The 26037-nt window shown below is 36.2% G+C and overlaps 1 protein-coding gene across 1 annotated transcript in view; it reads right to left on the bottom strand.

Moving 5' to 3' along the window:
• Positions 1-26037, bottom strand: part of LOC150078004 (protein diaphanous-like) — a 278573-nt gene that overhangs the window by 141839 nt on the left and 110697 nt on the right. Inside the window, 4 exon segments of the mRNA XM_090384426.1 lie at positions 5420-5429; positions 7267-7377; positions 18326-18434; positions 25210-25343. Of these exon segments, the coding sequence (XP_090240552.1) occupies positions 5420-5429; positions 7267-7377; positions 18326-18434; positions 25210-25343 (364 nt within the window).

Genomic DNA, 26037 nt, shown 5'->3' with positions numbered 1-26037 from the left:
AAATCCTTTATTCCACACTCTTTAAATAAAAGATCTCATCTTTATTTAAACCTTGATTTTCCAATAAATGTGCAAAGGCTGTTCGAGATAAGAATGTTGCAAATCACAATTGGCTTATATCCAAATCTCCAGGTTCATTTTCTGACTACAACAAAGCTTGCAACAATTGTAAAGCAGTTATTAATCAGTCCAAACTAGATTTCAAACAGACTAAGAATATAAAACTTGCTTCTTGTTCAAATGGTAGTTGAGCATTCTGATCTCTTGCCAAAGCTATTGGCCACAACTTTTGTCCATTTCTATTCCCACTTCTGTCAAAATCAGTGAATCAGTGTTCTATTGCCACTTCAGTCAAAGATAAAGCTGACCTGCTAGCATCCTATTTTTCTTCCAACTTGTGTATTGATGACCTTGTAAACCACCTCCCACCATTCCCAGTAGACTCCAATCAATGCCTCTTGTGGCCTTCCATCAAAAGTATGTCAGAAGGATTTTGAACAATCTTGATGCTAAGAAAGCTCCTGGTGCTCATGGTATTCCTCCACTTGTTCTCAAAACCTGTGCACCTGAATTTTCTCCTGTGTCTGTATTACCTTTTTTCACTTTCTTATTCAAAGGCATTTTCCTTTCTACTTGGAATTTGCTCATATTCAACCTTTTCCCAAAAAGGCTTATGGATCCCTTCCATACAATTATTGTCCCATTGCACTTACTTCTACTCTTTCTAATGTATGTATTGATTGCAAACTCAAACTATCTAGAAACTGATAAAGGATCGCCAGTATGGATTATCTCACTGTTTATCCGCTGGTGATATTCTGGTTTATGTTACCAATCTATGGCCAAATTGAATTGAAAAGTTTGGTTAAACTCAAGTAGTTGTTCTTTACAGTTCAAAGACTTTTGATCATGTTTGGCATAGAGGTCTTCTAAAAAGGCTTCCATCTTATAGTTTGCCAACTGTGTTTTGTAATTGGGCATTCGCTGCAGGTGATGGTAGATGGCTCTCTCTTAATCTTCTCCATTAATGATTGTGTTCCCCAAGCTTCAGTTCTTTCTCCCACTCCTTTCCTCTTGTATATTAATGATCTTCTTCCATTGACTAGAAATCCTACCCATAGTTTTGCTGAAGATAGCACATTGCATCCCACCTTCCTGTTCAACTTCTCAAATATCCACTACCAACTCCTTAAATGCTGATATCCAAATAATTCTCCAGTGGGGCAAAGATAACTTAGTTGATTTCAATCCTTCTAAAACACAGTCCTGTCTTATATCTTTCAAAAAGAATTCTTGTGCTCCTATGGTTATCTTCAATGATCTCTGATTTCTAAGCAAGATCATATATCTCTACTGGAGATTACTGTGACTTCTAATCTCGCTTGGCATAAGCACATTACAAATACTGCTTCCTTTGCACCTAAAAAGTTAGCATTACTTTTCTTCCAAACAGCTGTTTACTCTGTAAAAATCGCAAATCTGCCCTACCATGGAATATAGTTCCCACATATGAGGAGGGGGGTGAGCTCCCAAACCTCTCTCAGGATTCTAGATTCCATTCAAAAGAGGACAGTTAGGTTAACTAACTACCCATCTCAAAGAGTTTCCCCGCTCTCTGTCTCATAGACATTGTTTCTGCTGCATGCCTTTTCTATAGATACTTCCATGGGTACTGTTCTGAATTGGCTTCTATAATTCCCCCTCTCATGCTTCTAAAGCAGTCTGAACATGTGCCGCAACCAGTCCACATCCTTTTCCTGTCCAACTTCAACCTCACAGAACCAACTTTTTTTTCTTCTTTATTTTTTCATCTAAATTTCGTTTTCTGGAACAACCTTCCCTTGCACATATTTTCTGAAAACAATCTACAGAAGTTCAAGTCTAATTAGCATTAGCATTAATAGAGCCATTTGATTCAAGAAAGCAAGCTTATACAGTATCAGACAAAAAAAAAAAAAAAAACCCTTCCCATTTCATCCATCCATTCACTCCAAAAGTTTGTCGAGTTCTGCCTTGAATTTATTTAAGCTGTCAACTTCCACAATGACAGATGGAAGTTTGTTCCAGCAATCAACTACCTGCTGGCTAAAGGCAAATTTTCACACATCTATTCCACAACTATCTTTCCTCAATTTAAATTTATGCACCCTCAGGTGCCTAACCTGAGCAAGAGAAAGAAGAAAGAATCCTATCAGCACTGAGCTTATACAAACCATTCAAGGGCCTATACACTTCAATCAGATCACCTCACATGTGCACAGTCTCTAGATGCTGCAATTTGCAAAACTTAAGCCTTTCTTCATAAGAGCAACCCTTTGTTCCACACACCAATCTTGTTGCCCTTCTCCATATTCGTTCCAGCAGCTCTACATCCTTCCTAAAACGAAGCCTCCACACCTGAATGCAGTAAATACTCAAGGTGTAGGCTGACTATTGCCTTACAAAAGGGGATAATCACCTCCTTATCATTGCTAGCAAATTTCCGATATATCATTGATAAGACCCCACAAGCTGCTCTTGCAGCCTGTCTGCACTTCTCAGAAAACCTCATATCTGACTGCACAATAACACCCAGGTCTTTTTTATTTTCCACTAACCTAAGCATAGTATCACACAGTTGGTACATTACTCTGGGGTACATTACTGCTACCCATATACAGTACTTTGCATTTGTCAATTTTAAACATCATTTGCCACCCTCAGCCCATCTGCTCAACCTTACTAGATCCTGTTGCAGTAGCATACTGCCATTACTTTCATTAACAACCCTGCCAACCTTTGTATCATCTGCAAACTTGGACATTAAGTCTGATATACCTTCATCAATATCATTGATAAATATATAAAACAACAATGGGCCAAACACTGAACCCTGGGGGGGACTCCACCAACAACATTAGTCTACAAGGAGCAGTAAGCATTGATTACCACTTTCAGTCACTTCTCCCACACAACCATCCCTTTATCCACAGAAGCAACTTGCCCTTAATGCCATACTGTTCCAATTTGTACACTAGCCTTCCGTGTGTAATAGTATCAAAAGCTTTCCTAAAATCTAAGTATATGATATCAAAATTATTTTTTGCATCCAGTTCCCTTGTGACCACATCATAGTAATGAATCAAACTGATCAGACAAGACTTCCCTTTAACAATCGTATGCTGTGTCTGAACTGTAACTGCAATCTAGTCTAGATGATCCTGTAGTGCTTCTTTATCCAGATGTCTAAATGATCCTACAGTGCTTCTTTAATCAGAGAAGTTAAACTAACAGGTCTGTAATTAGTCTTGCCACCCTTTGATCCACCTTTGTGAATTGGGGATACATTTTCACATCTCTTGTCCGTGGGGACCTCCTAATGTCAACAAGCATCTTTCATTTTTTTAACCTTTCAGCTCATCACAATACTAAGTACTATAGGTTCTAATATATCTTGTGTTTGGGGTTTTCTTAAAAAAAAAAAAAAAAACTTATGATTTCAGGGTCTCTAATTAAAAAAGGCTTTATTGAAGCTGCATGAAACTTGGTGGGTTACTATATGAAGTGTTATACATTGGATTTTAGCAGTGAGAGATGACACTAGCAGATTTCAGAATTTTTAACACTGTACCACTACCCTTTCATACTCAAGCCATGAGCTTTTCAAACACTCCTTAGACTTTAAATGTGAATGAAAGCGTTGTTATGAAGTGAATTTTACTGTGTAAAAAGTATTATGTTAAGTAAGTTAAACCCCTACACAACAGAACTACAAAATAAATCAATATTTGAAAAAAAATTTTATATATACAGGGTGTCTCAAAAATACAAGGCAAATCTTCAGGAATGAGTTCCTCATATGTAGACAATAAAAATATTTTATATCAACATAGTTCCGGAAATGCTTGGTTCCCGAGTTATTAACTGGAATGTCTTATCCCCTGCAGGTGATTTCCTTCATCACAAGATACTGACAGAATCTGGTGGTTTTCCATTCCGACCATGTACTCAAATCAGGAGCAAGCGGATGTGCACTTTATGTACGGTTTGGCAGACGGCAATGCTCTGGAGGCTCGTCGTTTGTACTGCAAAAGGTTCCCAGAACAAAGATGTCCAGACAGGAAAGCGTTTGAAGGTATCCATCGCCACCTTTGTGAACACGGGACCTTTACACCTCACGTTGCCGACAGAGGACGACCAAGATCTAAGACTCCTGAAGTAGAGGGTAAACCAACTGCCTGGCCTCCGCACTCACCTGATTTAAACCCACTAGATGTCTTCTTGTGGGGCCATTTAAAGTTGTTGGTGTATTCGACTGTGGTAGCTGATGTGGAAACTCTCTGCAATCGAATTGTGGCAGGTTGCGAGACAATACGAAACATGGCAGGAATTTGGCATTGTCTTCGTGAGTCCATGAGACGTTGATGTGAGGCCTGTATTCAGGCAGAAGGTGGAAATTTTGAACACTTACTATAAGGTGATGTGAACATCATAGACAGAGCTTCAAAACTCAGAAACCAAGCATTTCCGGAACTATGTTGATATAAAATATTTTTATTGTCTACATATGAGGAACTCATTCCTGAAGTTATACCATGTATTTTTGAGACACCCTATATATAGTGTCATCAACTTATGATTATCAATTCCCTCTAACACTTTAGCATGTTGGAATTTTGCTGCAAACTGCAACAGATCATGCAATTGAGATGCTACAGCTACCTCCAATCATGATGTAATAGAACATCATGAACATACAAAGAAACTACTAAGAGAGAATTAAAAATAAAACTAGAAAATAAAAAAATTAAATTCATGATAGGAAGTACAACTAAGTAGTCTTACATAAGGTGGTGCAATTTCAGTTGGAATAAGGCAAAGGTTCCAAACATGTGCAAAGTTGAAGACAAATGTAGACACTCACTTCAAGCAGTAAATAATAAAGGAAGATAACAAAATAAAACCAGAAACCAGAACATGGGAAGCAAAGTAACCCCTTCACCAGGGAGGCATTGGCTACTGTGAATTCCAAATGGTTATATTTCAGTCATAGCCAGTTTATAATTGAACTGGCCATGGATGCCCCTGTAAAACTGAGAAATATCAACAGTCAAGAACATGCTTATTAGTAAAAGATGCCTTGTAAAACCTGAGGAGAAAACAAAAAAAAATTATAAATCTTAAAAGCAATGCAGATTAAGCTATAAAACAGATAAAATTTGGAAATTTAGTGAAAAAAATAAAACCCACCTAAAATAGAGAATAAAACTGGAATAAAACTGAAAGCCAATTCACAACAGGAAGGGACTGCATAGATACTTGCACCAAGTGGTGCAATTGCAGCTAGAATAAACAAGAATTCTAAATCCAAACAAACTAAAGACAAATGTTGCCCATCAATTCAGGTTTAAGTGAGAAAAAATTATGAAAGTCAAAATACCTTGTAAAATCTGAAACAATGCAGAGGGAAAGAAAAAACAAAAATATGGTTTAAGTAAAATGAAACAGAAGAGCAACAGAAATGCAAAGCAAGTAGAGTTATAAAATTTAAAAAGTTGAAATTAAACTCAAAATTTGTAATTGGAGTCACTAAAAAACCAAATACAAGGGCTCCCCATATTGGAAAATGAAATGGGGGGGGGAGGTTAAAGAAACCTGGAAATAAGACAAAATACTTAGAATGCAAAACAGCATAAGGATTATGTGCTGTTGTAATAGGAATACTATTTGACTTTCAGTTTGACTACTGACTTTCAGTTTCAGTCTATTTTTACTTTAATTTCATCTCTTTAGCCTTTTCTTTGTTGGTTCAGGTTGTTGCATTACAACATGACTGTAGATGGCTGTCGTACCTCACAAGCATCATCCTGTTGAGATTACAGCAAAATTTCTGTGTGGTAAAAAAATTTTTAATTGGAAATGTTAGTCCTTAGTTGATGTCTTCAATTTTTCATTTTCGAAAATTATGTTAATTTAATAATTAAATATGGTTCTCACATGAAAGATTCTGCTCACTCAAAAGAGTGAAAATCACTGAATTACTGATTAAATGACAGATAAAGGATTAGCAAATGCTCACATTTTGCATGATGAGGGCATGTGAGATAATTTTATGTAAATATTTAAGAAACTTGGACAGTACACCAAAACTTCTTTCAGATCTGGTTATCCACTTTCTAGTTATTCTTCGGATAAGTAGTAAATCTAGCACACCACCCATAATCGGTAAACATTTGTCAAAAAAGCAAAATTAATTTGCAGGGCGAAGATTCAACTATACAACCACATACTCAAGCTACTTTGAATGAACCTAGAATAAAATAAAATAAAGCTATTTTGAAATCAAGGCATAGAAGATGATAGGATCTTATCTTCTATGCCTTGGTGCAGATTGTAGTAGACTTTATATGATAAAGTCCACTGCTATTCATAGGCAAACTTAGCAACTCATTTATAATTAATGACTGAGAATTCAGATTTTCTGGGTCACATCTACACGTGAAGCATTAAGTTGGGGTAATGCATATGCTAGGACACTCAACGATTTTTAGATAGTCATGTCTTTAACCGTCTGCTGCTTTGATAATTTTTTCTATTTTGTTTTTAAATTTTATAAATTAAATCAAATTCTTCTATGTATCCTTGCCCACCAATATTCTGTAACTGGTTAGACAGCATTTTCTGTTTTCATTTTGATATACTATGAATTAGGATACATTAAAAAGCATCTATTTTTTTTTAGGCAAATCCCAATCCCACAATGCACCTGCAAAATGCTAGCAATTAGTGTCTAATCTTGTAGAGCTTTGGCTTTGCTGGCTAAATGAAAACAGCTGACAAAATACAGATGTCCATGTTGAACCTGCTAGATGCCACACAAGCATCTGTTTCAATCCAGTGAATGAGTGACCTTGTTTTAATTTCTTTTTATTTTAAAATTAAAACAAAAAGGAGTGTCTCACCATAGTTGCTACATATGCAACTTTCATTCATCTGTGTGCATTATTTTGAGGTTATCCTGCAATAAAACAATAACTAAAGGAGTTTTGTTCAGTGTTCATAAAGTATGCACTGATGTCCACAGAAGCATTTTTCATATCCCATCAGTTTATGAATAATATAATATAACAATAATATAACTGCTCAAAATCTATCAAGACACAGTTGTAGTATTTGAGAAGTATAAATGTATTACATAAATTTGAATATTTTGTGATGGTTTTAATAAGAATAAATTGTATTTCAAATGCAATGTAACTGTAATAAGTGCAATGGTACTTTACATACCTCTAACACATCTATAAGTCCTGTCCTCATGAACTCATTCCTTAAATGTAATCTGAAATCTAAATCATCTGCTGAAGTTATGAGTGCATTGATTAACTGGATACAGGCAACCTATCAAAAAAAAAAAAAAAAAAGCCATTCAATGCAACATATTACTTTTCCTATTAAATTTTAAAAAAAAAATCTAAAAATATTTTCCAATACAACCAGATAAGTTTAACTTACAATTAACAACCTTAAATTTTCTGCTTAAAAGTTAATTATAATGCACTCAATTATAATTAAATGCTTTCAAATATGTATACAATATTCTGATATTATAAAATAATGCTATGATCTGTATTTATTCTTCTGTATCTTTGTAGTAATATTTTATTGAACTTATACATTGCCCTACCATTAATAACCAGACACCTGCCTTTAGACAAAAAAGAGCTTTTACTGTGTCATTTATGTTGTGCTGAAACCTTTTGCTTTTATGATGGCCTTCAAGCTTCGCAACATACTCCCAACCAGCTTTTTATAAATTTCAGGAGATATGTTCCTCCACTCAGCCTTTAACGCAGCCACTAGTTCAGCCTTGTTCTTTGAGCGATCCCGACGTGCATGTACCCGACAATCCATTACATACAAAGATGCTCGAAAGGGTTCAGATCAGGAGTCTGGCTGATCCAACTTTTCCAAACCCATGTCCTCAAACCACTCTGTTACAACCCGAGCAGTATGGCATGGTGCATTGTCTTGCTGATGGGCCTTCCTCGAAGTATTGCCATAACGTTGGAAGTGCATAATTGTCCAGGTTGTCCTGGTATTGCCCAGCATTCACGATTTTGTCGATAATGGCTAATGGGCCCAAGCTAAACCATGAAAGGAGCTCCACACCATGACACTGCCTCCATCAAACTTGACTGTTGGAAGGATACAATCAGGAAGTAACTGTTCCCCTGGCATTTGCCACACCTAGGAACAGCCATCAGACTGGTAGAGTGTGAAGCTCGACTCTTTTGTCCATAGGACTGTTTTCCACTGCTCTACAGTCCAGGATTTGCGCTCCTTACACCATGTTAATTGGCATCTAGCATTTGTTGAGGTGATCAATTCTGTTGAACTGTTGAGGTAATTCTGTTGAATGTGTCATCTTGCATGCTCACTTTTGCAATTGTCTGTTTGAAGCCCAATGTGCATATTTATAGCAGGTTCTGTGATGTATTGCATACATAGGACCTGTTTCCCCATCCATGGAGGGGTGTCTGAACATTAAAGGTATGGTAGTGTATTATTGTGTATATACACAATACACATATTGTGTATATGTGTATATATCTGTGTATTATTCCTCGCATTTTTTTTTACTAAGGCACCAAACTAAAAGTCCATCACACATCAAAATTCAATCAATCAGCCCTGGGGAGAGAGTGCAAGGTGCATAGTGTAGAATTTTTCACAGCATAATCTATGCTTCTATGAGTTCGTAATAATTCAAAGTAGCTAGATAAATAACAGCAATTAAAAATAATTCTAGTTAGCTTTAACTTCCAACTAGTCAATGTGAATTTTCTTAATTCCTGGAAGCATGGTGTTGAATTTACTTACTGTAAGCAGGAGAAAAGCAGACAAAGAAACAGAAGATTTTTTAAAGTGCCCACTGCATTAGAAATTAAATTTCACTGAAAACATACACAGCACAGTATGCTTTCAAACATTAGTTTACCAAGTTTTTTGTGTCTGTGAAGTTCTGTTTTTATTTTCTGATTACATTTGTCTTAAGTTTACTAAGTGCAAAAATAGGCACATGTATACATGCATGTACATTAATGCTAGAAGCAGAGTAAACAAATTTGATGAATTTGGATTTACTATTTAAGTCATCAAACAGTGATAATGTAAGGGTATAATACACACCATGTGAATCAGCTATTAAATACAGAAAGGACAGGGGTAGGGAGGAGTTATGCTCTTGGTTAAGAAGTACACAGAATCTAAGGCAATGCACCCGGTTAATATGGGTGGCCAGTGTAATGCTGTCATTCTGGTGTGACATGGCACAATGGGAAAACAAAAATGAGTAGGAGCATGTTATAGGCCAAATGACTGTGATAAGTATAATGAAATATTATACAGACAAATAGAGGGAGCAGCAAATTAGAATTAGTGAAGGCATATGTTGCAAGAAAACAAGCTTATACAGCACCAGCCAAAAAAAAAAAAAAACCCCCTTCCCATTTCACCCAACCATCCATTCCATATGTTTGTCTAGTTCTGCCTTGAATTTATTTAACCTATCAACTTCCATAACGGATGGAAGTTTATTCCAGCAATCAACTACCCACTGGCTAAAGGCAAATTTCTGCATATCTATTTGACAACTGTTTATCCTTAATTTCAGTTTATGACCCCTCAGGTTTGTAATCTGAGCAAGAGGAAGAATCCCATCAGCATTGAGCCTGCTCAATGCATTCAAAGCCATACTGTCATTACTGTTATTAACAACCCTGCCAACCTTTGTATCATTTGCAAACTTTGACATTAAACTTGATATACCTTCATCAATAAATATAAAAAAACAACAATGGGCCCAACAGATCGCCTCACAGGTGCCTAGTCTCCAGATGCTGCAATTTGCAGAACTTAAGCCTTTCTTGGTAAGATCACCACTCTGTTCCCATCACCAGTCTTGTTGCCTTTCTCTGTACTCATTCTAGCAACTCTACATCCTTCCTAAAATGAGGCTTCCAGACCTGCACACAGTACCCAAGGTGTGGCCTGACCATTACCTAATACAAAGGGATAATCACATCCTTATCTCTGCTCACGAAATTCCTCTATATATCATTGACAAGACCCCATGACTTACAATGGCAGCCTGTCTGCACTGCTCAGAGAACTTCATATCTGACTGCACAATTACGCCCAGGTCTCTTTCATTTTCCACTACCCTGAGTGTAACACTACCTAGCTGGTACATTTCTCTAGGGTTATTGCTACCCATATGTAGCACTTTGAATTTGTCAATGTTAAACTTCAGTTGCCACTTCTCAGCCCATCTGCCCAACTTCTCCAGATCTTGTTTCAGCAGCATACTGTCATTACTGTTATTAACAACCCTGTCAACCTTTGTATCATCTGCAAACTTTGACATTAAGCTTGATATACCTTCATCAATGTCATCGATAAATATACAAAACAACAATGGGCCCAACACTGAAATCAGGGGGGACTCCACTAATAATGTTAGTCCATGAAGAGCTGTGTCCATTGATTACCACTCTGTCCTCTCCCACTCAACCATCCTTTTATCCATTGTAGCAACTTGCCCTTAATGTCATACTGTTCCGATTTGTACAGTACAAAAGCTTTCCTGAAATCCAAGTATACGATATTGTTACAAATACTGTAATGTATATCATATACAGAATAGTGTAATGTATATCTTGAACTTGATAGCGTAATGTTTAATGTGAAACTAGATAGCATAATACGTAGTACTGTATTAGGAATCTGTTAGCTTGGTATAGTACTGCAATTAATCAATTATTTTATAAATCTCATTAATTTATTGTTAATTAAATTGTATTTAAATGGAAATCATGTCCCAGACTAGAGCAGCAAAGCAATGTGCACAAAGTAGTGAAAGTGCTGTGATTCGGGGGAGAACTGAAGGGGGCACTTCTCCAACGTATCACAGTCTAAAGAAATGTGCAAAATGTGACATGTTTGTGGACCTTTCTAGAACAGGACATAATCTAGCCATGGAGGATGTCTTTGTGTGTGTGCTAGGTGCAGAGAATGTGAAGAAATTATGCACCAACTCAGCGTTCTGATGGATATGTATCAGAGTTTGAAGAGTCAGGTAGATGCCCTTGATGGAATTAAAATAGGGGAAGCCCATTGAGCTCTCAGCTGCCCAACTCAACGGTAGAGCTCACTCTTGTGCACCAGGCAACACAGCAGCAATCTCCAAGGCAGAATGTGCTGGTCCCACAGGAGCTAGTTATTGTCGGCGGCTCAATTGTCAGGGAAACGGGAAATATATTGTGCAAAAAGGACAGGTGGAATAGGCCAGAGTATGTCTGTTTGATGACATTGTAGAGCTGACAATCTTTTAAGGGCACAAAAGATTATATTGTTGTACATTAATGACATTAGGTGTAGGAGATCTGTGGATTAACTTAACAAGTACAGGTCAACTTTGAAAAAGTCATAAGGTAGGATTAAATTTGAAAGTGTGTACAATTCTGCCCAGACACAATAGGAGGGAGTATATGATGAGAGCCCTAACAATCAAATTCGGCCCTGGAGAGATTGTGTAAGGCTCATGGGGTAGAATTTTTTTCATCATGGTCTGTGCTTATTACCAGGAGAGATTGCTTCTACAGGGATAGGATACACTTAAATAGAAAGGGTGCAAGAATATTTGCTGATGCTATTGAAGCAATGTTAAGTGGGTAGAAAAACTTCTAACTTGGGGGATTCAAAAACTAATAGATTAACAGTAGCTGCAGGCAGAGGTGGAAATGATTGTTGCACTGCTTCTATTGGAATGAGCAGCAGCCCAGAAAGCAAGTTGCTAGTCGCTACAGATTTCAGGAACTGCTGGGAGTCATGAAACAAGAAATACATGGGCTGTATTAGAGTAACTAAGAGTAAGAACAGGTGCATGTACACCAATGCTAGGAGTATAGTTAATAAATCTGAAGTGCTGGTAAAGACATCAAAAGCAGATATTCTTGGGATATCAGAGACATGGTGTCACACAGATATAAGGAATGCAGAACTGGAATTTGGGGAGTACAATGTGTACAGATTGATTGATTTGGTTTTTAATGGTGCATCAACTGCTAAGACAATGTGTACAGAAAGGATAAACAGTTAGGAAGGAAGGAGGAGTTATGTTGTTAACTAAGAAACACATAAAATCTAAGGAAGTGCAACCAGTTGACATAGATGGACAGTGCAATCTTGAGTCAGTTTGGTGTGACATAAGCACTGGGATGTCTTATACTGGGGAATTTCACAAAGTAGTAAGACTTTTCTGGATTTATTGGATGACTGGTTTCTACAACAATGTTACAACATCAATGTGAGAAAATAATATTTTTGATCTAGTTATCAACAGTGACTCTTTGGTGCACTAGGAATCTTCATATAGAGGAACCACCAGGTGGCAGTGATCAGTGTATTAATGTGGGTTCTACTTAAAGATAGAACTACTATCAAAGATAAAGGGAAGGAATTTTGCTTACATAAAGTTGACTACATTTGTCTCCAACAGTTTTTAAATTCCATTCAGAGGAACCAACTGATGATGCTGCCAACTGCAAATTCTAAACGGAATTTGCAGTGGTAACATTATCAGTATTCAGGGAAGTAACCATAGAAACTATTAAGATTTTTATATCAAATAAGAGATACCTTTCAGGGTTTAGACAAATCAATGTCAAATGAACTAATGAGACTAGTAGTAATGAAGAAATGCACAGAATTATTTTAAATTATCAGGGGTCACAGAAACCTACAGTAAGTAAAATTAGTCTGCAATCAAACCACCAAGAGGGTAAGTAATTTAAGGCATATTTTGATAAGTATTTGGCTGAGAATGCAAAGGAAAGTAGTAAAGACTTTTTACTTATGTTAACACTAGACAGAAAGGGACGAAAGACCATAACAATGGTCCACTAGATATGAATGGTGTAACTCTAATTATTTCGTACATTCAGGTTGCTGAATAATTGAACAGATATTTTGCACCCACATTCACAATTGAAGAATTTTTGTATTGATTGAGGTACAGGAAGTATATCAGTTTCTAAGAGGGAGCTAAATGTTTCTGTGATAATGGAAAGAAAAGTGGAAGAGAAATTAAGGCTAAAAGCAAATAAGGCACCTGTGGTAGATAGTATCTACCCAATTATATTAAGAGAGAAAGCAAAAGAGGTAGGCAAACATTTAGCCATAATTCAGGGGAGGTCCCTATGAACTGGAAATGTGTCCAATTCACAAAGGATGAAGGGAGCAATTACAGATTTGAACTTTACGTCTGTTCCAGAGAAAATAATGGAATTACTGGTTAAAGAAGTAATGCAAGACCATTTAAACAAGACTGCAGTAATACTAATCGCAGCAGGAATTTGTTAAGGGGTGATCTTGTTTGACCATTGTGATTGGATACTATAATGAAATAAAGCAACTGGGTGCAAAAAATAATTTTGATTATACAGTTGGATTTCAGAAAAGCTTTTGACACTGATACACATGAAATGCTGTAGTACAAACTGGATCAGTCGTGGCACTAGGGACAAGTTACTGCTAACGATAAAGGGATGGTTGAATGGAAGAAGACAGAAAATGATTTTTCAGTGGGCACTACTATTAGTGGGGTCACTAAGGTTTAAGGCATATCAGGCTTAATGACTAAGTTTTGAGATGATACACAAGTTCTGATAGGATGGTTAATCAGAATAATCAGAGCATGCTATTGCAATAAGATCTAGAAAAATTAGCCAGATGGCTGAAAAGTGGAAAGTGAAGTTTAATATTGACAAATGCAAGTTACTGCATACAGTAATCCTGGAATAGCACACTAAATGTGAGTTACTACACTCAAGATAACAGAGAATGAAAAGGATCTGGGGGTAATTAGCAGCCAGACATAAAGTAGTCTGAGCAGTATAGGCAGGCTACTAAGACATGGGGTTTTGTCACTGATGTATAAGAATTTTGCCAGTAGGAATAAGGAGGTTTTGTTATTTGTTTTTTTTTTTTTTTTAGGAGCATTAGCAACTAAGGCCATATTGCTCCGGGATATGCGGTGGTCATTCTCTGACCTTTCCGCATCCTCCGTATTTGGTGGTGACAGGCTCGAACCCCGGTCTAATCAAGAAGCATGTGCTACACACTGCTGCTCCTTCTCACCCGGCTATGGAGGCACCAAAAATAATAAGGAGGTAATTATTCTGCTGTATAAGGCAATGGTCAGTATACAACTTGCCTCCTGCATACAGTTCTGAAAGTCTGATTTCAGTAAGGATGTGAATCTCTTAAATGGGGGTGAAGAGCAGGACAAGAAGATTAGTGAGGGAAATAAATTGGTTCTGCTTCTCTTACCAAGAAAGACTCAGTTTTACAAATTGCAGCATATGGAAACTAGGCACCTGTGAAGAGATCTCAGTGATGTGTTTAAGGCTTTGAATGGTGTGGGTAATCTAAACACTGAAGGTATCTTTAATGTTGCTCAAAGAATACAGAAAGGGGGGCATAAATTTAAATCAAGGAAGGATAGTTGCAGAAATTTGCTTTCAACCACAGGAAAGTTGATTGATGGAAAAAACTTCCATCTGGTGATGTGGAAGTTGGTATTTTGAATAAATTGAAGGAAGAATTAGACAAATTATTAGAGGGGATGCACCAGTGATATGGAAAGTGTTTTATTTTTGGCTGATGCTGTATAACAGGGGTGACCAACTTAATTTGTGATGTGATCAATTTTTTTTTTTTTTTCCCAAAATGTACCACGATCTACCATCTCAAGAATTTCATTGCACAAGTTAATCAATACATATTGAAAAATGTTGCTTATATAAATTTTAAAATTAAATACATTCACAATTCTTATTTTAAATTCATATATATTTAAATTTTTAATTTATGTGAAGTTTGTGTCTTCATTTAATCTTCCAAGCTTTCAAAATCGGGGATATACCGTGATAAGGCCAACCGTAAAGAATCTTCTGTATGCAAGTCCATAAGAGTAGAGCAATTCTTTGTCTCAAATACGAAATGGGCGATTCACATAGATATGTGGAACCAAAACAGGAATTTAAAAGTTCACCGCATTTTTTTTTATACATTTGAGTACTTTTCTTGGCAAACATATTTCTCAAAGTCTTTTTCTGATGATCTGGCTTTTAGGAAGATATCATTTTGCAATGTAATCATTTCATTTTCAAGTAATATTTTCTCCATGTGAAAAATCACAGCGATTTTTTTCTGCAATTTGTTTCGTATCTAAGTCGACATTAAATGGATAAGAAATATATTTAACAATGTCTTCAATTGTATAAAAATCATCCACAGCTTTCTCAATTTCAGAAACATATTTCTCACTATTAAATTCAAAAACAGGATATTTTTGCAAATGATCTTTCATATTCACAAAATTTTTTTTTCTTTGAGCTCCTTAGCCATTGCCAAAAATGGATATTTATATGCAGAAATGGTGCTTCCATAGCCAGGTGGGCAGGAGCAGCAGCAGTGCGTAGCACACGCTTCTTGATTAGACCTGGGTTCGAACCCGTGACTACCAAATATGGAGGATGCGGAAAGGTCAGAGAATGACCACTGCATATCCCTGGAGCAATATGGCGTTAGTTGCTAATGCTCCTAAAAAAAAAACCAAATAACAATAATATGCAGAAATACTACTAATCATGTCACCCACATTTTTATTTTTTCCTTGTAATTCCAAATTCAGATCACTTAAATTTACTGGTAAAATCTGCCAAAAAGCCAGATCACACAACCACTCCATACCTTGTAGCTGCTGATAATCATCTTCCCTTTGATCAACAATTTTTTAAATTTCATTCAGCAAATTTCAAAATCTCTAGAAACTTACTTCGACTCAGCCACCTCACATCTGTGTGTAATATCAGATCTGGTTTTTTTTCATAGAGTTGCATTTTGAAAAAAGTCTCCTTTGAAGAGATTATCCTCTGATGGAATTCACGATTTTGAAAGCTATATCCATAACACTTAGTATTTAATCTTTTGCTGGCTAACACTATTGGTAGATGATACAGCGGTAACTAAAAAAAAAAACTGGGAATTCGTCATCCTTTTGGTACAATGCGATGAATCCGTTAAGATGCCCCGTAATTGCTTTGGCTCCATCTATTGTTATTGATACGAACTTAAATAGTGGATTTAATTTTTAATTTAATTTTTTCGATAAAATTTTTGAATCCGTTAAATATATCAAGACCTCTAGTTGTTTCTTTTAACAAAACCATACCCAGCAGTTCTTCTCTAGTAGTAGAATCATTGAAAATCATACAAATAAAAATAGCAATTGAGCTGTATCATCGACGTCTATAGATTCATCCAGTTGTAAAGAAAAGGACACACAATTAGCAATATGAGCACGCAATTGTTTGCTACCATTTTTTACATTTTTACTCATTTTTTCGATTCGTTGCATCACAGTATTTCAAGGTAATTGAAGATCTTGAAGAGCACTTTTAATTTCATTTTTGTTCTTAAAATTTCCAAAAAGAGAATCTTTTATTTCTAAAAATGCATCTTTGATGAATTGACCATCAGAAAATGGTTTGCATTTTTTTGCAAGAAGATGACTCACTTTAAATGATGCTGCATTTAATTCTTTAGATTGTAAATTAGGTGTCAAGAAGAAATTTTGTTGTGCAAATAATCTGGATTTAAGTTCTTTTAATTTATTATTTCTAAGGTCACTATTAGGTGGAAAATTCAATTGGTGTTTACCATGGAGTGTGTTGAAGTGCCTTTCTAAATTTCCCTTTTCGGGTATAGCCACGGAAGCATTGCAAATCAAACAAGATTTTTCTTTTATCATTACATAAAAGTATTCTAGTTCCCACTCTTGATGCAAATGATACGTTTTACTCTTTTTCGTAGTTTTCATTTTAAATCAAAGAGTATTAAATTAACGTATAAGTACTGTGCAGTTATTAATATTAAGTAAGCTAAATAAGAATTCGACAAATACACAATGCTCTCCACAACGTAACTGCGTGAATTTTCACTAGACAAGCCTAGCGCCTGCGTGGCGACAAGAGTAGTCATGTGATTCAATGGATTTGTAATTAGCATATGCAGTGGGGGGCATAATAAAATAACATTTAGATTTTGACTACTCTATTTTTATATATATTTAAAATTCGGAAATTAAAAGACGGAAATTAAAGCTGCGATTGACTTGTTGGCCACCCCTGCTGTATAAGCCTGCTTCCTTACATCATTTTTGATTACTAATAGTAATAATTCTTCAGAAATGTTGAGTCAGAGTTTTCTTCATAACAATGGCCCTGCTGTCAAGTGCATTTCTAGATGATCTGCAGTTTTTTATTTTTCTCAAATGGCTTAATATTCTCTCATACGAGAAATTCTTAAAATACTACATGACTTGGGATAATCTGTGATATTTCATGCTTCCTTGCACACTTGTCAGTTCCCCAAACATAGACCATTATAAGTCAATTCTATCAGAATAAGTTCTCACTTTAAAACTAAAATAACTGTTACTTCAAAGCATCTACTGCTTTATTTATTTCATTTATTTTTAATGATGCCAAGCACTAGAAACTTGTACATGAATTTCAAATTTGAAAATTATGCACTGCTAACTGATGAAATTTATGCTACTTCAGCTTTTATAAGATTGCCATTTTCAAATGTGTACCTTTGCACCAAGTATTCACATGCAGCAATAAAATAGAATCTGCTCTTGTTTTACTATTCACAAACTTGTCAGTATAAATGCCTAAGACTAAATCCAAATTAATCCAAATCCAGACTTAATCCAAATTAAGACTAAATCCAAATTCATGCTGAAAACCCATTTTCAGCATGCAAATTAATAAAATAATAAGGACAGTATAGCCTATTACCACAGCCACTGCTCAATATCCTCTTTTAATACCCCTTGATACACCAACCATAAGGCAAATAATGGGCATTAAGTGGCAGATAGTTTCAAGGAATCCCACACGATTTCATTTTGTTCAGAAGATGATGCAAAATGTTGTAACCTGTAGAGCCATATTCCAATGCTAGCACTAATGGCATGGCAAGGCAAGCTGCTTTTGATTTGACAATTTTTCTTTATTATGAACTTATATTAAAACTATTTTAACTTAACTATTACATTAGACTCTCTAAACGATTTGTAAAACACAATTCAATATGTTAATTAATCAAAAACCAAAAAAATTTACAGAAAATTATCCGTTTTTATGAGCATAAATTTCACAAAATAGGGTTTTACTATATTAAATATTACATTTTAAAATTATATAATACTCACCCTTAATGCATCATTTCCTTTCTTTTTTACCCCTTCAATAATAGGAGAAAATCGTTCTGTATCACTGTTCTCAGCACAAATCGTAATTGCTTCCAATGCCTTTTCATGTCTGTTAAATAAATAAAAAAATAAAAAAAACTTTAAATAAATATTTCTTTCAACTTATATAGATTATGCTTAACAAGAGTATGACATGAGGAGTCGACTCACCAAAGCATTTTTAAAACTGCAACTGAGAAAGTGTAATAACTTCTAACTACTATAATTATAGTAACTTCTAATAATCAAGAAACTACTATAATTATTATGATAATTATCATTATTATTGCTACAGTAAAATCTTGTTAATACAAACTCGTTTTATACAAAGTACTCATTTATATGAAGCACATACCATTCCCCCGCGAAAGGATAGGCTTTTCTATGTAAATATATTCGTTTATTACAAAATTTGGTTAATATGTATTAAAGTTCTTTTTCACCCTATGAGAAATAAATATTGTCATTTTGTACATTTAATACAAATCTTGACAGAGCTGTACGATTATTGCCCCTACTATTGCCTCTAGCCACCGAGCTCCCTATTTCCCAAAGGATGGCACTGACTTGTTAGAAATTAGATTTGTGTAAACAAAAGCAGTTTATGGTGGCTACAATGTCAAGTGCACTCTGAAAAACATCTTTCTGAAGGATGTGTTGTTAAATTAACAAAGGAATAAAAAGTTTTTCTAAGTTGTTTACATGCACTCCCTCGCTCTCCAAGGGAATAAGGTCAGTTGCAATTGTTACCCCAGTTCAAAGTCTTTTGCTACCACATATAGCAATCTAATTTTTGTGTCAAAAAAGACCATCTGGTCTTTTTTGGAACTTGTCTTTAAATTAATTTAAAATTTGTTTATATTAAATCTTATCTAGCAGTGTTATGGTGAAAAAATGTAAACTGACGGAATAAACCTGGAAATTAAACTAAAAATTATACAAGAGACTCATAGGATGGAAAGAAGCAAAACGGACATTGCAAAGGAATACAACATCCCTTTACCTACTTTATTAACAATACTGAAAAACCAAAAAGACTTAAAGTGCATGACATGGAGCAGCGGTGAAAAACAGGAAAGGAATTGGTGGTGCAAACCACGAGAAGCTTGAAACAAAACTTTGAGTGGTACCAACAACTGCGTGCATCTAATTTGCCAATATCAGGTCTGATTTTGCAAGAAAAGAAAAATTATCTAGCTCAGCAACAAGGAATTAGCGACTTCAAATGCAGCAGTGGCTGGCTCCAAAGATTTAAAGACAGGAATAACTTGGTTTCGCAAAATGTTTGTGGTGAGGCTGGATTAGTTGACAAAGAAAAGGCTGCAGACTGGTTGTGTTCTGTATGGCCCATTCTTGAAAAATATGAGGCAAAGGATATTTTTAATCTTGACGAGACAGGTTTGTTTTATAATTTGCTGTTTGAGGAGAATCTTGTAATGGTGGAAAATTTAGTAAAAAAGACTCACTGTTCTGTTATGCCACAATTCAGATGGCAGTACAAAACTACACCCACTTGTGATTGCAAGTTTTTCAAGCCAAGATGTTTTAAAGCAGTTAACCAACTTCCCTGTAATTATGCAGCCAATAGAAGTGCTTGGCTTACACTCAAAATTTCAGTCTTGGTTATCAAAAGTGGACAGAATGGCTTTAGAAAAAAAGGAACATTTTGATGATTCTAGATCGTTGTACAGCACATTCTGCCGAGATACTTAAGTTGACAAATATAGCAATGTTGTTTTTACCCCCCAGTACCACCAATTTAATGCAACCACTGGATCAAGGCATTATTTATAACCTCAAGAGAGCACATAGAGCCTGTCTTGATCATCCAAGACATTCCAAATTGGAATGTCTTGGATGCTATCCGTAATCTTGTTATTGCTTGGGACAGTATTGCATCAAGTGTAATAATCAACTGCTTCAGAAAGAGTGGCTTTGGAGAGAATATCATTGAAAAACATGGTCCAGCAGACGAATGTGATAGCAATATTGAGGAATGGAGGAATTTGAAGGAGCATATGGATTTTGTTGGCAAATTTGAAGAGGTAACTGTGCAGTTAGGTATGATGTTCTCTAAGCAATGCAAATGGGCTGCCAGAACCACTCATGGGGTTTTGTCAATGATATACAGGAACTTCGCTAGCAGGGATAAGGAGATGATTATCCCATTGTATAAGGCAACGGTAAAGTCGCATCTTGAGCACTGCATACAAGTCTGGAGGTCTCATTTTAGGAAGGATGTGGATCTGCTGGAATGAGTACAGAGAAGAGAAATGAAATTGGCGATTGGAACAAAGGTATGCTCTTGCCAAGAAAGGATTCAGTTCTGCAAATTGCAGTGTCTGGAGACTAAGCACCACCTGCGAGGTGATCCGATTGAGGTGTTCAAGGCTTTGAATGGATTGAGTAAGCGGATTGCCAATGGGATTCTTTCTCTTGTTCAGACCACACATGACTGGGTACAATTTCAAATTGAGGAAAGACAGTCGCAGAACAGATGTGTGGAAGTTGGCCTTTAGACAACGAGTGGTTGATTGTTGGAACAAACTTCCGTCTGTTGTTGTGGATGTTTATAGGTTAAATAATTTCAAGGAAGAACTAGACAAACTATTGGAAGGAAGGAATAGGTGAAATGGGAAGGGGTTTTTTTTTTTTTTTTTTTAATTGGTGATACTGTATAAGCTTGCTTTCCCACTGCTAATGCTATTTTCCCCAGTCAGTACATCTGGTAAGAAAATCAGTGGGTGACTATCCTAAATAATAGATATTAAGAGGAGATTCATGTCCGACCAATCTGTTTTGCTTGTATGACAGAGTAACAAGGAAAGTGAATGCACAAAATTTTTAAAATGCATAGAATTAGTATGGCCAATTAATGCCATGAAGCAAACTTTTTCTGCATCAGTCAAAAATAAATAAAATAATAAAAAAATTAAAATAAAACAATATTCATACTACTCCCGTTTCCTATAAGGTAATCATCAAATACTGCTTTAAATCGCAATTTATTCCAATGTTCAACAGAACAATTCTGTTGAACAATCTTCTGAGATTGAGCAATCATTGCTTGAGAATAATTATTCCCTGAGATTTTATATCTGTATCTACAAGTCTCTAGATCTACAAGGAAAAACAGAACTTCTGCATTCATTTTACTCATCTATTCAGTGCCTTATATACCTCAATTAGATCTCTCCCCCACTAGAAGTCTAGTTGTCAAATTCTTTTCAATCCACACTTTCTAGGCCATTTTTCATATGTGCATCACTTTTCACTCATACCAATTTGGTCAGCCTTCTTTGAATCCTCTCTATGTAATTTTTTTTTTTTTTAAGATCTAAACACAGTATTCCAAATGCAGTCTAAACCAACTCTTGTAAAGAGGGATAATGATATTCTTCTTCCTAGTGTTAAAAGCTCTATAAATCATAGACTGGATACCATGTTCCTTCCTAGCCATCTGTTTATACTACATGGAAAATTTCACATCAGATTGTATTAGTATTAGTATAGGCATACGATGCAAGAAAGCAAGCTTATTCAGCATCAGCCCAAAAAAAAAAAAAAAAAAAAACCCTCTCCCATTTCACCCCTCCGTTCGTTCGAAATACCTGTCCAGTTGAGCTTTAAATTTGTTTAGGCTATCAACTTCAACAACAAGTGATGGAAGTCGGTTCCACCAACCAACCACCCGCTGGCCAAAGGCAAATTTCCGCACATCTATCCGACATCCGTCCTTCCTCAATTTGAATTTATGCCCTCTGAGGTGATTATTCTGAGAAAGATGAAGAATCCCATTGGCATTGAGCATGCTCAAACCATTCAAAGCCTTATACACCTCTATCAGATCACCTCGCCGGTGCCTAGTCTCCAGACTCTGTAATTTGCAAAACTTAAGCCTTTCTTCGTAAGAGCAACCCTTTGTTCCATTTACTAATCTTGTTGCCCTTCTCTGTACCCGTTCCAGCAGCTCTACATCCTTCTTGAAATGAGGCCTCCAGACCTGTATACAGTACTCAAGATGTGGCCTAACCATTGCCTTATACAAGGGAATAATCACCTCCTTATCGCTGCTAGAAAAATTCCTGTATATCATTGACAAGACACCATGAGCTACTCTTGCAGCTCGTCTGCACTGCTCAGAGAACTTCATATCTGCCTGCACAATTACCCCCAGGTCCTTTTCATTCTCCACCACTGTCAGTGTAGTACCGCAGAGTTGATACGTTGCTCTGGGGTTACTGTTTCCCATATGTAGTACTTTACATTTGTCAATGTTAAACTTCATTTGCCACCTCTCAGCCAATCTGTTCAACCTTTCCAGATCCTGTTGCAGCAGCATAGCGTCAGTAGTGTCCTTAACGACCCTGCCAACCTTTGTATCATCTGCAAACTTGGACATTAAACTTGATATCCCATCATCAATATCATTCATAAACACCAAAAACAACAACGGACCCAACACTGAACCTTGAGGAACTCCACTAATAACATTAGTCCACGTTGAGCAGTGTCCATTGATTACCACTCTCTGTCTTCTGCCACTCAACCATCCCCTTATCCATAGCAGCAATTTGCCTCCAATGCCACACTGCTCCAATTTGTGCAGCAGTCTTCCATGTGCAACAGTATCAAAAGCCTTTCTAAGATCCAAATATATAATATCAAAGTTATTCCCTGCATCCAGTTCTTTTGTGACTACATCATAGTATCCAATCAAATTGGTCAGGCAAGACCTGCCCTTAACAAAACCATGCTGCATCTGAGCTATAACTGAATTCTTGTCTAGATGATCCTGCAGTGCTTCTTTAACCAGTGCCTCCATTAATTTACCTGGAACAGAAGTTAAACTAACAGGCCTATAATTACTTGTGTCAGCCTTTGATCCTCCTTTGTGAATTGGGGTTACATTTGCATATCTCCAGTCTATGGGTACCTCCCCTGAGTCCAAAGAAGCTCTCATAATTATGGCTAGGGGTTTGCATACTTCCTTTGCTGCCTCCTTTAATATAACTGGATAGATCCCATCCACCCCAGGTGCCTTTTTTATGTTTATCCTCAACAATCTCTCCTCCACTTTCCTCTCAGTTATTACAAAATCATCCAGCTCACTGCCAATGTTTACTTTACCTACATCATTCTCCTTCCTGAATAACTCCTCATGCGTGAATGTAGATGCAAAATACTCGTTTAGATTGTTAGCCACCTGAGCAGGATCCTCAACTGTTGAACCATCAATATCCAGTGGACCAATCTGATTCATCCCTTTTCTTCTCGAGTTCAAGTATGTAAAGAACTCTTTTCTGTTTTTCTTTGCATCCTTTGCCAAGGATTTTTTGTAGTCTGCCTTTGCCTGCCTAATCTCCTTTGTGACTTGGTTACAGACCAACTTATATCTATCATAGGCTTCCATGTCACCCATTAATTTATATGTATCCCATGCATTTTTCTTCTCTGCCACATGTCTCATTAGTTCATCTGACAACCATTTAGGCCTAAACCTTGAACAATATTTCTTAGTTGGTATGTAAAGCCTGGTAGCCTCCAAGATTAGTTCCTTGAATGCTTCCCATTTTGAGTTTGCTGTTGGTAACATCATCAGTTGGTCCCACTGTATAGAATTTAAATACTGTCTCAGACCATCATAGTCGCCTTTACGAAAACAAAAACCCTTCCCTTTACCTCTGATGGTAGTTACCTGCTTGAGTAAATCCCACTTCAACACACTGTGATCACTGCCACCTAGTGGTTCATTTATCTGCAGGTTCTTAATGCATGAAGAGTCACTACTGATAATCAGATCAAGAGTATTGCTCCCTCTTGTTGCCTCACGAACATGCTGATGTAGAAAACAATCATCCAATAAATCCACAAAAGCCTTGCTAGTGTGCGAGTGACCAACCCACAAATTCCAGTCAATATCTGGGAAATTAAAATCCCCCATTATAAGACTCTCTGATTTACTGGCCCACTCTATTTCCTTGTACAATATCTTATTATACTCATCAGAGTCATTAGGCCTATAGCACACTCCTACTCTCAATTTTGATTTCCCTATGCTTATGTCACACCAAACTGACTCGACACTGCCCTGTCCATCGATGTCGACTGGCTTCACTTCCTTGGACTTTATGTGTTTCTTAATTAATAGCATAACCCCTCCTCCCCTCCTGTCCTGTCTATCCTTTCTATACACATTGTATTCCCCAAATTCCAGTTCCGCATTACTTATATCTGTGTGACACCACGTCTCTGATATCCCAACAATATCTGCCTTTGATGTTTTGAGCAATACCTCAATTTCATCAAATTTATTTACCAAACTCCTAGCATTGGTGTACACGCAGGTATACATGCACCTGTTTCTATTCTTAGCTACCCTAACACAACCCATGTGTTTACTTGTAACGCAATGACTACCAGCAGTCTCTGAAATATCCTGCATCTTGTTTTTCAGACTTCTGCTCATTTCAATAGAAGCAGTGCAAGAATCACTTCCACTTCTGCCAGTGGCTACTGTTAATCTATTAGTCCTTGTATCCCCCCCAACTAGCAGTTTTCCGACCCACCTAACACTGCCTCGACAGCATCAGCAAAAATTCTTGCACCCTTTCTATTTAAGTGTATCCCATCCCTGTAGAAGCAATTGGATCATAACACAAGGAAATAATCCACTTATATGAAAAAAAAAAATAAATAAATAAATACACTCAAATGGTTCTCTTAGTCTTTCAGACTCATGGTCTTGAAGCTATAATCCTCTCTCTCTCTCTCTCTCTCTCTCTCATTTACTATAGACTAAAAAAAAAATCTGATATATTTTACTTTCAGAATTTCTGACTTACCCATTGGGAGGTATTAAACACACTGCAGCCATAAGTTTTACAGCATCAATCATAACTGCTGGAACATTTGGATCAATAGAACTGGCTAAAATAGTAAGGGCTTCTTTATGTTCAAAAATCTGTTTCAGTCCAGCCTATAAAATAGAAAAAAAATAATAATAAAAAAATAGTGTTTAACACATAACAAACACACAAGTAATTTTTTACTAAGTTAGTTTGCTAATTTCAATTATTATATTAATTTCCTCTATCCTATTCCATCCAAGAAAAAAATGAATGTAAACGAAACAGCAGGAAAAAGTCCAGACAAAACTAATTCATAGTAGCTAACATTTTGACTTTCAAAAAAAGCTGGAGATTAGGCAATTGTAAGTAGGAAGAAATAGGAGATTTTTGCCAAATCAAGAAAAAACAAGATATACATGTTATATATTAAAATAAAGCCATGGGACTGTTTACTAGCACAGTATACTTGCAAAAGGCAAGAAGTAATGGATTATTTTTTTGGGGAAAAACCTGGGTTTTTCCCCCCCAAAAATCCTAGGTAAGTTAATATTTGAAAGTATACTGCATTAAAAATTAAATTTAGTGACAAAATACATGTTATATATTAAAATAAAGCCATGAGACTGTTTACTAGTACAGTATGCTTTCAAATATTAACTTACCTAGGATTTTGCTGTCTATGGATTTCTGTTTGGCTTGTTTGTTAGACATCAAGTGATTATGGGTGCTGCAAGAATGATGCATTTGCAGCTCTGCAGAAATGCTGGATCAAAGTTTTTTTATATAACAATGGCACTGCTGTTCAGACATGGCTGTCAAGAG

Source organism: Mastigoproctus giganteus, chromosome 11 (genome assembly GCF_048544385.1).
Source record: "Mastigoproctus giganteus isolate SK-2022 chromosome 11, ASM4854438v1, whole genome shotgun sequence".
Lineage (NCBI taxonomy): Eukaryota > Metazoa > Arthropoda > Arachnida > Uropygi > Thelyphonidae > Mastigoproctus > Mastigoproctus giganteus.
This window is presented reverse-complemented; position numbering and strand designations above follow the sequence as displayed.